The sequence below is a fragment of the Lonchura striata genome, chromosome 18 (assembly GCF_046129695.1).
Source record: "Lonchura striata isolate bLonStr1 chromosome 18, bLonStr1.mat, whole genome shotgun sequence".
NCBI classification, from domain to species: Eukaryota; Metazoa; Chordata; class Aves; order Passeriformes; family Estrildidae; genus Lonchura; species Lonchura striata.
Genome location: NC_134620.1, coordinates 4,377,543 through 4,390,583, shown reverse-complemented (window position 1 = coordinate 4,390,583; position 13,041 = coordinate 4,377,543). Strand labels below are relative to the sequence as shown.

General features: G+C 41.9%; 1 protein-coding gene across 1 annotated transcript in view; it reads left to right on the top strand.

The window, feature by feature from the left end:
* The first annotated feature begins 25 nt into the window (after positions 1-25).
* Positions 26-13,041, top strand: part of DEPDC5 (DEP domain containing 5, GATOR1 subcomplex subunit) — a 38,935-nt gene continuing 25,919 nt past the window's right edge. Inside the window, exons 1-21 of the mRNA XM_021549976.3 lie at positions 26-211; positions 789-906; positions 1,630-1,717; positions 2,373-2,419; positions 2,754-2,839; positions 3,638-3,721; positions 4,385-4,434; positions 4,931-5,000; positions 5,352-5,430; positions 6,360-6,421; positions 6,845-6,914; positions 7,330-7,402; positions 7,542-7,645; positions 7,942-8,016; positions 8,207-8,341; positions 8,818-8,879; positions 8,973-9,046; positions 9,563-9,632; positions 10,124-10,160; positions 10,546-10,666; positions 11,690-11,910. Of these exons, the coding sequence (XP_021405651.2) occupies positions 849-906; positions 1,630-1,717; positions 2,373-2,419; positions 2,754-2,839; positions 3,638-3,721; positions 4,385-4,434; positions 4,931-5,000; positions 5,352-5,430; positions 6,360-6,421; positions 6,845-6,914; positions 7,330-7,402; positions 7,542-7,645; positions 7,942-8,016; positions 8,207-8,341; positions 8,818-8,879; positions 8,973-9,046; positions 9,563-9,632; positions 10,124-10,160; positions 10,546-10,666; positions 11,690-11,910 (1,666 nt within the window). The 5' untranslated portion in view covers positions 26-211; positions 789-848. The remainder of the gene's footprint in view (positions 212-788; positions 907-1,629; positions 1,718-2,372; positions 2,420-2,753; positions 2,840-3,637; positions 3,722-4,384; positions 4,435-4,930; positions 5,001-5,351; positions 5,431-6,359; positions 6,422-6,844; positions 6,915-7,329; positions 7,403-7,541; positions 7,646-7,941; positions 8,017-8,206; positions 8,342-8,817; positions 8,880-8,972; positions 9,047-9,562; positions 9,633-10,123; positions 10,161-10,545; positions 10,667-11,689; positions 11,911-13,041) is intronic.

Sequence of the window (13,041 nt, the reverse complement as noted above, 5' to 3'; positions counted from 1 at the left end):
CCCCGCTGCGCTCCGCTCCGCTGTGGCACAGCCGGCCCCGGCCGCGCTGCCCCGGGGCTGGCTCGGCCCGCGGCGCCTGTGGAGGCACGGAGCGTTACGGTGTCCCGGCTCCCTCGGCGCCCGGACCGCGCCGTTCTCCCCGGTGTCCTTCCCCCGGGGCTCTGGCGTGCGCCGCCGTGCTGTTTGCTCCGCGCTGCTGCCCCCCGTGCGGGTAAGGACCCTGGCGGGCCCGTGTGCCCGACCGTGCCTCGCCGCTGCTCCGGGCAGGAACTCGGGTGTCTCCATGCGCTTGTCTTTCCCTGTAAGCTTGGCCGAACGGACGCAGCGGTTCCATAGCTGCTTAGTGCCTTGTAGGCACGGCAGCGGACTGTAACTGATCAGGTTTGTTGGCTTTCCGCTCCGGCCCTGCTCTCTAGTGGCTTCCCCGGCGCAGGTCTGCCGGCTCGCAGCGCTGAGCGGCGCCTCTGTCAAGACCCGCGTCAGTTTCAGCTCATAGAGTTTGTTTTAACAGATTTTAGTTGTGCGGGGGCTTTTTCCAACCACGACTTTGTAGCTCGGTAATTGACTTTCTGCAAAGCACAACTCTTTAATCTATTTGAAAAGCACACTTTTAGGTCCCTCTCTCCTGGTGCCTGTAGCTGTAGCTGGCTCGCACTCGCCTCTGCTGGGCGCAGTTCTGCCGCGCTGCGGTGAAATCGGCCGGGACAACGTGCTGTGTTCACGTGCGGAACATACACAATGGTTTTGCATTGACGGGAAATCTGTGTTTGCTTTCCTTTCTATGTTAGATATGCAAGATGCCCTTAACCGTCTTGGCTTGAAGCATCTGAGAGGAACTGGAGCTCAAGATGAGAACCAACAAGGTGTACAAGCTCGTCATACATAAGAAGGGGTTTGGAGGCAGTGGTCAGTATCTCCTACCTCATAACAGTGAGACCAACACTCACTTAATTGAAAGCAATTGTTTTATTGATTTTTTTAAACAAAAGAGTGAAGATGGAACTTTGATGTAACAAGCAATATTTCCAGCCAGAGTTTGGAAAGCTCTTTCTAATAACAGGACACAGCAAAATAAATGAATGTTTATTAGAAGAGACCAATATTGTATCTAAAAAATAAAATAGTTTTATTTTTTCTTTTTCACTTTTGTTGCAACACTTTTCTCTTAATCTGGTGTTTTGGTCACCCTAATGAGTGACATATATGACAGTGACTTATGACTACACATAGATGTGTTTCTGAGCCTTAATAGCAGTGCCACTGATTGGATTGCTCACTACTTCTAGACTGTTAATAAGTCTTGTTAAGATTCTACAGCTGTCTGCTTTCCTGCTGATGTTTGTTGTATGAAGAGTACAGAAGATGATTCTGGTTCCTTAAATAAGGCACAATATTAGCTGAACACTTATTTTGTGAAAGTTCTGTTATTTGAGTTGTTTGTGCCTGCAGGAGTGGCTGATCTGAAGTGGCTGGGTAGGGACCCTCTCATGTGGGGAATAGAAAGCATTTTGCTGATGTGCTCATCTTAGTTTGGTGTATTTATGTGTGCTGAGCTATTGTATGCAAACATGCAGGTGTCTGTGTTTAGTATATATCTGTTCACTGCCCTCATCCATTTATGTCTTGTAGATGATGAACTGGTGGTGAATCCTAAAGTATTTCTTCAAATCAAGCTGGGAGATGTTGTGGAAATTGCACATCCCAATGATGAATACAGGTGAATTCTCTTTGCTGATATCAGTGAGGTTGGAGCACTGAAAGGATCTGTTCATGTGGAGTGGTTTCTATAATGAAAGGCTCTTAGGGCTGACATAACTTTGCTTCAGGATGCTGCCTTGATTTTTTTCCTGCCTAAAGAGAAGAGGTTAACTTTAGCAAGAGTGCTTCCTTAAAATTTATGGAATTCTTTGTGTTTGATGTTAATTTGCTGATCTTCCATAGGCCAAGTAGCACCTGAATATAGTATCAACAATGTCTGTATCCTCTTCCTAGATCTGCTGTTACCTAAGGATTAGTCTACAGTATATCCTAGTCAAAATTAAAATGCTGTGGCCTTGTTGTAGGAACCTGTTCATCCTGCAGCCTCTATCTGAAAAGCAGCAGTACACTTGTGTGAGGATCTGAGAAGTTCTTGTGTGACCTAATTTCCTGTTTGTAGTATAATCTCTACCTCAAGAGTACCTTATAATTATGAAGAGTGTAAGGAGCAAGATAGAGACAGGTGGAGACGATGATGTATGAAGCTTTCTAGAAAATACTAATGTTTCTCTTTAGCTTATCCTGTGGTCCATGTTACTAAATAGTTTTGAGTGTGTGATTTACCAGAGAGACTATTGGTATCTCAACTTGTCTACTTCTCTTCTCCATGCTAGTCCCCTGCTTCTCCAAGTGAAGTCACTTAAAGAAGATTTGCAAAAAGGTAAAACTTGAGACTTACGCACAGTAGAGTCATAGGAAGGGTGACATGACTGGGCTGTAGCTTTGATTGGCTAGCATGTGTATTTAATTTCATAAGAAAATCAATGCTTTGTCTGTTTAGCAAGGAAACAATTAGAATTTTAACAAAAAATGGGCAGTTGGTTCTAAATCTGCTTTTGTTTGGGTAATGTGAATATGGTTTAAACAAACCTGGCATTTTAGCCTGAAATTTGTGTTTCATGACAGTCTCACTGTGTTGGTTTTGTACCTGTAAAGCACTTGAAACCTGCTGGGGACATTGACTTCTCTGCTGTCCTTTCTCGTTCTTGTGGCAGAAACGATAAGTGTGGATCAGACAGTTGCACAAGTGTTCCGCCTGCGGCCGTACCAGGATGTCCATGTCAATGTTGTTGACCCAAAGGTGTGTGGTTTTGCCACTTGTTTCCATCCATTCCATCACTTGACTCAAATCAGAGCCCTGTGACTTTCCATCTACATAGTCTGGGGGAAGAAAGGCATTAATTTTTTGTTGAAAGAAATTTAGTCTTCTTCCCTAAGAAAATGAGCCTTGGACTTTTGAATTACTTGTTGGTTTTTTATGTGCTTCTTCTCTCCCTACAATTTCTGCTCTCTTTTTGAACTCTTATGATCCTGCTTCAACAGAGCTTGGTAGAAATGTAGACATTTCACATATTTTTAAATTTCAGAAATTAATGCGAACCAGGCATGGTAAAAAAACCAGAAGGTGCCCTAGTCAAAAGAAGAGCCATGGCCTGAATTTGCATTATTTGATACCACAGAACCTCTTAGAGGCATTTCCTGTAAATGTCTATAAAAATAGCTATTAGAAGAGCTACAGTCAGAACTTGCATTCTGCACAAGACAAAAATCTGCAGGAAATGAGGCTTCCTTAATGTCATGAACAATGGCAGTAATTTATTTTACCTTCCAAAATGCACTGAGACTTGTAGTGCAAATTTAGTCCTTGGGCTTTTTCTGATCACATTATGCAATGTTTTGCAGCTCACAATAGTTGAGGTACATGCACAACTTTGATATTTATTTGTATGGGCTTCCCTTTTATCTTGCAGTTTTAGGGATATTGACTTGCTTTTGAATAGCCCTTCTTATAACATTTGGTAATTAAATGAACAGATTGGTGGGCCCTGCTTAAAAACCACCAGTAAAATTTAAGCAGTGTTTTTCACCCATTTCCCAGGAGGTGACCTTGGACTTGGTGGAGCTGACATTTAAAGATCAGTATATTGGGCGTGGGGATATGTGGCGACTGAAGAAGAGTTTGGTAAGGCCCCTGCTGCCCTTGGGCAGGGTGCAGGTGATGAACCTTTATATTTTGTTTGCTGTGAAAGAAAAGAAGTGCTTTGCAAAATGCAGAAAGACAAAGACAGTGCCTGCAGCTCCTGAGGAGCTTGTGCAGTGAGTGGCACACTGGAGTTAGATAAATGGGTGTAAATGTTGCAGAAAAACAAATCCCACCATTTCCTACTTCACTGGTATAATTTTGATTACTGCCTTGGGCACTGAAAATGCTGTAGAGAGTTTTAAAACTTATGTTCTGAATTTTAATTATTTACTACATTTGGAAGGAATTGAATCCAAATGTTTGTCAAGTAGAAGTATGCTGAAGTGTCCCTTCTCTGAGAGTACCACTTAATAAGCAGCTATTAGAATCTCTTCTGCCTGCATCTCTGAAGTGCAATCTGTGGCTTCTCTAAGTGCAGTGAATTAGGCAAATGATTGCAGTTAGAGTTGATCTGTGTTAAAAGTGATTTTCTGTTGTCTATTACAGAGGTTCTGTAGGCTGAGCTATTAGTAGTAACTACACTGAATGGATTTTGTGACGTCTGTCATAAAAATTATATGTTTGAGTGTGAGTGGTTTTTATGTACATTGTTCTCACTCTGAGCCTGCTCTTCTTCTAACACATGTAATTCTTCTTTCCTAGGTCAGCACATGTGCATATGTCACCCAAAAAGTTGAATTTGCAGGTATCAGGTCAGTGCCTCCTCTCAGGGCTTACTTATTGCTTTAGCTTAATGAATTTTAATTGTCCAATTAGAGACTCTTCTCTGAAAAATCCTTCATGTTTCATTGTTCTCTTAATCCTCTACAGATTTCTGTCTGCACCATAGGGTGGGGGAAGGCTTCTATCTGGTGTGGGGTAAAATAAACGAATAGTAGGGCAGCCAGCTACACTTGTGGCCTCTGATGGAGGCCAAATAATTTTCTTTTATCTCTTAGAATATTTACCCCCCTTCCCAAGCTGTATTAATAATTCAGAGGGGATTACTTCAGTTGCTGTTGGAGTAATACAGGGACCAGGAAATGTGCAGATGCAGAGGGAAATGGCTGTTTGACATCTTTTGGGTTAAGCATCAGGTTTTAACCAAATAAGTCATCCTTGACTGCAGATGTTGGTATATCTCTTACTTGCTCAAATTCTGATTCTCTAGTCTTCATATTCAAATATTCTGCACTTCTTTTCTTGCAGGGCCCAGGCAGGTGAACTGTGGGTAAAGAGTGAGAAAGTCACTTGTGGATACATCAGTGAGGACACCCGGGTAAGAGTTCAGCAAACAGGGGGAAAGCAGTTTTTCCCTTCTTTTCCTTTCCTGCCAGGATTTTTGTAATTCTCTGTTGCCTGCAGATTTGTATGGATCACTGAAATTGGCTGGGTTGTAAGGTGAAGAATGGCAATAAGTTCAGGACAATGAATAATTATTAAACTTCAGCTCTGCTGTGCTGGCAGCACCAGGAATTACTTGTTTGAGTGGAAATGCCAACTTGTTAGAGGGGAAATTCCCTGTGATGCAAGGCCCACATCTGTATGATTTGCTGTGTAGTTAACCTCTTCATTTGGACCTTCTAATGAATGTACTTGGTTTTAAATAAGGTTTTGCATTCCTTTGCAGGTGGTCTTCCGCTCCACATCTGCCATGGTTTATATTTTTATCCAGATGAGCTGTGAAATGTGGGATTTTGATATTTATGGTACGTAGGTAACTGGCTGTGGATGGTAGCAACTGTCCTTTCTGCCCCTACTAGAAAACTGCCACTGCTAATTTTTTCTGCCACTAAAATATCCTGCCTTTGGCCTAAGCAGTGCTCCAGGGTGTGTTGTGGACTTTCCTTAGATCCTTCCTTGCAGTGCCACCCATTTCTGTCCCTGCCTGTGCCATCCTTCTCCTGTCCCTGTAGAGCCTGGGTACCATTATCTCAGCCACGAAATCACTGTGAGCATTGGAAAGGTTTTCTATGGATATGAACATGTTGGGTGATGAGGGCAGGTGCAACTTTGTGAATCCTGAAGCCAGAAATGTGTGGAAGTCCTGTGCAAAGAGGACCTTGATGTTTTAGATTTCTCTTGATATTGGCTTCTTGAGGAAGTGAAACCTGCCTTAGCCCAGATTGAAGTTGGTAACTTCAGCTGGAAGTATTACAACTTTAGGCATTAAGAATGAGTCACTTCCCTGTGTCATCCTATTTTTTTTCTGGCTTAATTCTTTAGAAAACCTCTTGCCACTTCCTTTGACCATGTGTTTAGGCATATGGAACCGGGCAACTATTCAAATCAGAGCAGGGGATCCGTTGTGCATTCTATGGCTAAAAGACAGTACAGATGCTTTCCCAGCATGCTGCAAATGTGTTGGGAAAATGAATTAAAGGTCTGATCCTTCTGGCATTAGGTCTCATGTTTACATCCTCTGAAAAAAATTATGCTTTTTAATCTTTTTATCATTAAACAGTCATGGTTTTTAATCTTTTTACCATCTTAGTGATATTGCCCTTTATTATGCACACAGCTGCTTGAGATTTAATAAATATAATTTTCCTAGAATCTTAGGGCTAGATATGTCCCATATGTAACTCCTATAGGTGAACTATTGTTATCTGATACTTGGGAGATTTTTATTTTGCAGGGGATCTATACTTTGAGAAAGCTGTGAATGGTTTCCTTGCTGACCTCTTCACAAAATGGAAGGTAAATAGTTGAGTTCAGTTTTAATTTTTTATTTTCCTGTAATTGTTAGGGGTATCACTCTGAACAGTAACACTTCAGAATATCAAATTGCTGTGGGTATAAACAAACTTTGTCATTTTTCTGTTTTATTAACAAAAATATTGGCAATTACAGAGAGGAGCTTCTTTAGAGACTCGTGGAAAGTGCTCCTGGTAAATGTGATATAGCCAGGCAGCACAGAATCTGCAGGACAGACCATTAGTTATTTCAGAGAGGCAGATGGAGCACTAATGCAGTTCCATTAATGCAATAGTCTAGGTTTTGTTAGTTACCTTTGTGCCTAGGTATGAGGGAAGAAAGGCTGTTACTCTATGTGTATATACACAACTTTCTACCAAATGTGACTTTTAATGTTTTCTTTTTACATTTTTTCTTCTTGGACAGGAGAAGAATTGCAGCCATGAAGTGACAGTGGTTCTATTTTCAAGAACATTTTATGAAGCAAAATCTATAGGTATGCAAATTCTCTATTTTCATATTTCCAATTTTAAACCTATCTCGTCTCTTGAAAGTTGGTCACAGGCTGACAGGGACTTTTTCTCTATTTTTTAATTGCCATATTCAAAGTATTCTCTATCAAGCACAGTAGGTACACAGCCACTGTTATGAAAATACTCCAGTCAGAACATTACATAGAGGAGTGTTGCAAATTTTTCTCATCATACTCAAGCTGTCATATTGGTTTAAAAGCAGTTTTTTATTGTATAGGAGGTCTGGTATTTCTCCAAGAATTTTGATTTTTAGTTTGCTTGCTGGAGGCTTTGTTTTTTGTTGTTTATTTTTAATTGAAATAACAGCTTTTTGCTGGAAAAGATGAGTCATTTCTGTAGAAGAGCATGAGATGAGATGTGCTTTTCCTTCAATTTCAGATGAATTTCCTGAAACACATCGTGCATCAATTCGGCAGGATCATGAGGGAAGATTTTATGAAGATTTTTACAAGTATGTCTTCCTCCCAATTCTTTTCACCTCTTGTCCAACAGTGTACGTGGAACCTGATGCACCCTTTAGTGCATTTTTTTACAGTTTGTTCTTCCTTCTCACTTCTTTCATGGGCCTCATCAGGCTGTGTTTTTTCTAGAGTCGTAGTTCAGAACGAGAGGCGGGAAGAGTGGACCTCCTTGCTTGTAACCATTAAAAAGCTTTTCATCCAGTATCCTGTGCTGGTACGACTCGAGCAAGCAGGTACAAGAATCTTCCTTTCCCTACTTTTATCCTTTGCTCTCTCTTTCTATTTTTTTTGTATTTTTAGCTTGTCAGTAAACTATCCATTTTTAGTTGGAGTCTGGTGTCATGCTACTTAGTGGTCTCCTGGCTGGGCAATTTGCCTCGGTCTTTCTGTGGAACTTAACATTAATTCTGCCGTCATTCTTGAACCAATAATATTTAGTACAGATGTATCTTTCTGTGGTTTTTTTATTATATAAAGCTGGTATACAGGAATGATGATTTTTTTTTTCCCCTTCTGAATACTTTTCCAGAGGGCTTTCCTTCAGGTTACAATTCTACCTCAGCACAAGGGAACTACCTGGAGGCTATAAATCTTTCATTCAATGGTAAGTTATGAGCAATGGGTAAAAATATATAGGGAAAGAACCATCAAAGCAGCTGCCAATAAATGGCTGTGGGCTTATGTTATTTTTTCTTAACACTGTGAAGAGGAGGGGAATATTAAGTGGTCATCTGCCTTGCTCGGAAGGAAACATCCAGGGTGTTTTGACAGCATTGCTGCGTTCTCTCTGGCAGTGTTTGACAAGCACTACATCAACCGCAACTTCGACCGCACGGGGCAGATGTCGGTGGTGATCACCCCCGGCGTGGGCGTGTTCGAGGTGGACCGGCTCCTCATGATCCTGACCAAGCAGCGCATGATTGACAACGGTAAGTAACTGCCTGAGCCTCTCTGAGGGCAGACACAGATCTGGGAGAGATCCAGCTGCTGCTGGCTGTGAAAAGTGTCTGCTGTAAGTTGTGTGCTCTGGGAGGAAGGGTTGCAGCTGCAAGGCTTGTGTCTGCACTTCGTATTGAAATGAGCAGATTTTCAGAGTACTTACTGGCATTTAGTTTCTTTTGGTTGTGATAGAGAACTTCACCTGTATGGGTGCAAGCCTTTCTCTTAAAGGATAATCCAGCATGAGTTGCATTAGTTCAGGAAAATAATTTCTTATATCCCCACAGGTACTGTTGGTTTGTAGCCATATCATGGGACCGTTAACTTTTTTTGCCATTTTTCAGTATTGTTGCCTCTGATAATATGATGTGAATACATACTGGGTCTTCAAATTGGTGATCTATTTTGTCTTAGCCTATCAGTCCTGCTTGGTCGATAGCTGAACTCTACTATTGTCTGTTTACAGGGATAGGTGTGGATTTGGTGTGTATGGGAGAGCAACCCTTGCATGCTGTACCACTCTTTAAGGTAAGGCTGCTTTCCCTTCTCTTGTTCTGCTACAAACATTACTCATTTTGTGACTGGCTGGATACAGTTAGTTACATCTGATTACTCTTACAGCTCCATAATCGCTGTGGCCCTGGTGACTCACGAATGGGTGATGACTACAATATCCCACACTGGATAAATCATAGGTAGGTGAATTCTATCAGCTTTTGCTTAACACTTCTGCTTTGCTTTACTCTTCATAATCTCTTGAATTCTCTTTCTTCTTTTATCTCTTCTGCTTTCTTTGTGAAGCAAAGGAAATATTACATTACTTTTGCAGAACTCTGGGCATGAATGCAACCTAACAGAAATGACAATGTTTTCAAACAGCTGGTGTGAATCACTACAGTTGTGTAAATCAGAGTTGTGTAAATGACACAGTGGAAGTGGATGTCTTTTTGTAGAAAGAGAAAATGAACTGGGCAATGCAGGTGTTAAGCATATTGAGAAGTGTCTAGACTGAGGCTGTACAAGTATCAATGCCCTGTCTTTAGGTGAAGAGTATCTTCTCTCAACTATCCCTTAGTGTTTTCCATACTTTTTTCTGCACAGGAAGGTATCCCTTTTTCTATATCCTATAGCTGACTCAGGTTCCTGGTCTACTTACAGAGTAGCAAACCAACTGTGTTGAGTTCTTAAAGCCACACTATTTTTTCTTTCAGTTTCTACACATCCAAAAGCCAACTCCTGTGTAACAGCTTCACTCCACGGATCAAGCTGGCAGGAAGGAAGGTGGGAGTCTTTCTGATCTATATTTTCTTACTAGCTTGTCCAATACCTCTTCTCAGTCAAGCATCCAACAGCTGAAACTAAGTTTCTGTGTTAAAAGGCTGTGAAAGCAAAGCTGCAAGGTTTGTTGTGGGGATTGTGAATGAGAGACTAGTTTGTAGGTCTTTCCTTCCTAGATAAAACTGGGTGAGAAATGTTTTAGCCACCACGAAAATTATTTTCATTCTGTGACAGAGATCTCTATGGTGAGGAAGAAAGGTATTGAGCATTGTTTTTTTTACACAGGTTTGTGATCAAATATCAGTATTTAATATTTCTGAAGTTGTCTGGCTGCCTCACTGAGTCAGCAAGCTAATTTGATCACACTGGGGATGTTTCCTTAGAACATACTGACTGATTCCCTTCAATCTGTTTTTTCTTTGCTCTCTATTTTTTTTTTTTCCTTTCTTGTTTATTTTTTGGTCACTTCACACTTCCTGTGTTGGACCCTCCAGCCACTGACAGAGAAAGCAAAAAATAATCGTGATGCCTGTAAGTAATTCTGTTCTGGAATGATCTGTCCCACTGGCTCCCAGAAATAACAAACAGCTGCAGGAAGACAATGACACTTTAGCACAAGGAAGAGACAATTGTTACAGAAAACCATCAAACTCATATTTGATGAGTTACTTGCATGTGCCAATTGACTTCTTGACAATTATTCATTTAGTGTTTAGGATGTATGGAGGAAGGCATTATGGCCTCAGCCAGCCTGATTCAGAGGCACCAGCTTTGATAATTGAGCTGCTCTGCTTATGACACCTTGGGATTTCTTTTAGAACAGATACTTTCCTTAGGGGTGAGAGATGGATACTTTGCCTTGCAGATCTTGAACATTCTTGAAAGATGTTCTAGTGCTGTATGATTTTTATTTCAGCATTAGGAGCTCCAAAGGATGCTGAGAATGCCTTGCCTATCCAGGTAGATTATGATGGCTATGATGCCCAGGTGTTCAGACTGCCAGGCCCAGCCAGAGCCCAGCGCTGTGCCACTTTCAGGTGAGAGGCTTGGGAGTGCACTGGTTCTGGAGTAGCCATGTTATGTGTGCTTGATACATAAAATACTTGGAGAAATACAAGGAGAATTGATCTCCACATGCTCACAGTTGAACAAAAAGCTTCATCTGTACCGATCTTCATGACCAATTGTCTGGTGTTTTACTTCTAAAATAGTGTGGGGGGTCTAGGAAAAGCCATAAATGTTTTTTTTTTATTTAAATTTTAATTGAAGTGGAATAAAACTAGTAACTAGTCTTCCTAGCAGATTTTGCAAGGGGGTTAAGAAAGTATTTGCACATTAGACTTGCACAGAGCTGTAGAAATAGATTGTTTGATGCACTGCTTCGTAACTGGTGATTAGAGTGGTGAGGAATCCCCCCTGATAATGATGCCAGTCTGAATGAGAGAAGAGGCAGAAAAGCTGATTGCAAGTTCTCAACTATTCCATGTCCTTTTGTCTGAGGAGAAAGACTGATGATTGTCAGGTCCTGGCCAAATTCATTGAATAAATGATAAATTTCATTGCTTTTTCAAAAATACAGTTTTGAAGTACTTTTTTTACTTTGCTTCTTTCAGTAGTATTGCCTGACTCAGAGCATGTGGACTCTCTGGTTAGTATGTTAATTTGAGCAGCCTGTAGGGACACATGCTGAAAGATGGCAGCACAATTTAAATAGTTGATCATTCAAAGTAGTTTCTCTATAGCTACATGGTTCTGGCACTGTAGGCTGAGGTCTACTAGGCCACATCTCAGCCAGGTTGGTGTGGTGTCTGTAGGATTGCAGAGGGAGTTGAGCAGGTCCTTTCACAGCCCTTGTGCTGGAAGTGTTTGCAGTGTTCTTATGTTATGTTGTGTGATGCACAGAAGTATAAATTACCCAAGCAGTCAGAAAAGATAGTGATGGCTTCCCTGTAATGCTCTTCTTGAGTTCACCTGCTGAGCATTGAGTCTTTTGCATGACTTGGGCCTGTCCCAGCCCCTGATAACCTGGGGATTAATCTGTCTTTCCTGTCACTGAGCAGGTCAGTGAGGGAGAGGGAAAGCCGCACGAGGAAGAGCTCCAGCTCCTACGACGTCTCGTGCAGCCCCTCCCTGCAGAGCCGCACGCTGCCCCCAGAAGAGGTCAGGAGCCAGGCTTCTGATGACAGCTCTCTGGGCAAGATCTCCAACATCCTGATGATCCCGCGGCCTCACCTGCACCAGTGTGAAGTCAGCAGCTCCTTGGGCTATACCAGCACCAGAGGTCAGCCTGGGGCAGGAGGGAAGGTGCCTTTGGTGGGGAGAGGGGGGGGAGGTTTGTGTTGGTCGCTGGTAGGCCAGAACAGTGGAGATGGTGCTTGTATTGGCACTCATGGGACAGCTTTTCCATAGCTGCAGCTGGGTGTGCATTCTCCCTTTGTCATCCTTGTCCAATTCCATTGCATTTTTTTAATAGCTTGTCCTAAATAGAAGTGTCCTGACACTTATTTGCTTTTTTCCCTTGCCTATTGCCTTCTTTAGTACTTGACTGTTCTCCTGTGCCTGCCGGCAAGTGTGGACATAGGAAGGAACTTGTATTATCCAGGTCACCTATAATCTATTGAAAGAGAACTGCCCTCAGCAGTGAGCCCTGGGGGACCCTGCTTATAAAATTTCTCTGTGGGGATTTGTTGTCATTAAGACTCACTTTCTGGATTCTTCCCTTTTGACAATGTACTGCTGAGCTGTCTCAGTGTGTTAGCAGTGCTGGCACTCCTCTTTTCTTCCCTTCCAATTTAATTTTGTTCTCAGGCAATATGCAGTATCTTCCACAAACCCAGCTCATTTCTAGGTAAATTGTATTCCTCCTGCAACTGTTTTATCTGCTATAAAATTCTATCCTTGAAGGCTCTTCATGGTTTTTTCATGCCATGCTGTATGACACCGATACCATATTTATCCTGTCACAGGAGTTGCAGTTACTGGTGTGGAGCTGCTCTCACACAGTGTACTTGACATCACATCTACCATTCATGTATTCCCCTGCTGTCAGTTAATACAACTCTTTTCTTTCTTTGATATTTCTGTGACTCCTTTAGTTTGAAGGATGGTTGTGTGACCCAGCTGAAGATGTTCAGCAGGATAAGGATGTATGTGGATTAGGACTGGCAGGGGGGGAAGAGTCGAAGAAACTGAGGTTTTTTCACATGTTGTATTTGACAACATAGAATGGTAAATAAGACCCTTCTCTTTGGGATTTCCACTTGTTGGGCAGAGTAATTGCTGCTTATCTATCTGGTATATTTTTCTCTCCTGTTTCTAAATAACTGCACTTCTGTTCCATGCTGAATAGTGACAACTAACTGGTGTCTTGTGGAGATCATGTCCCATGTCTTCTGGTAGGAATCCCTGATTT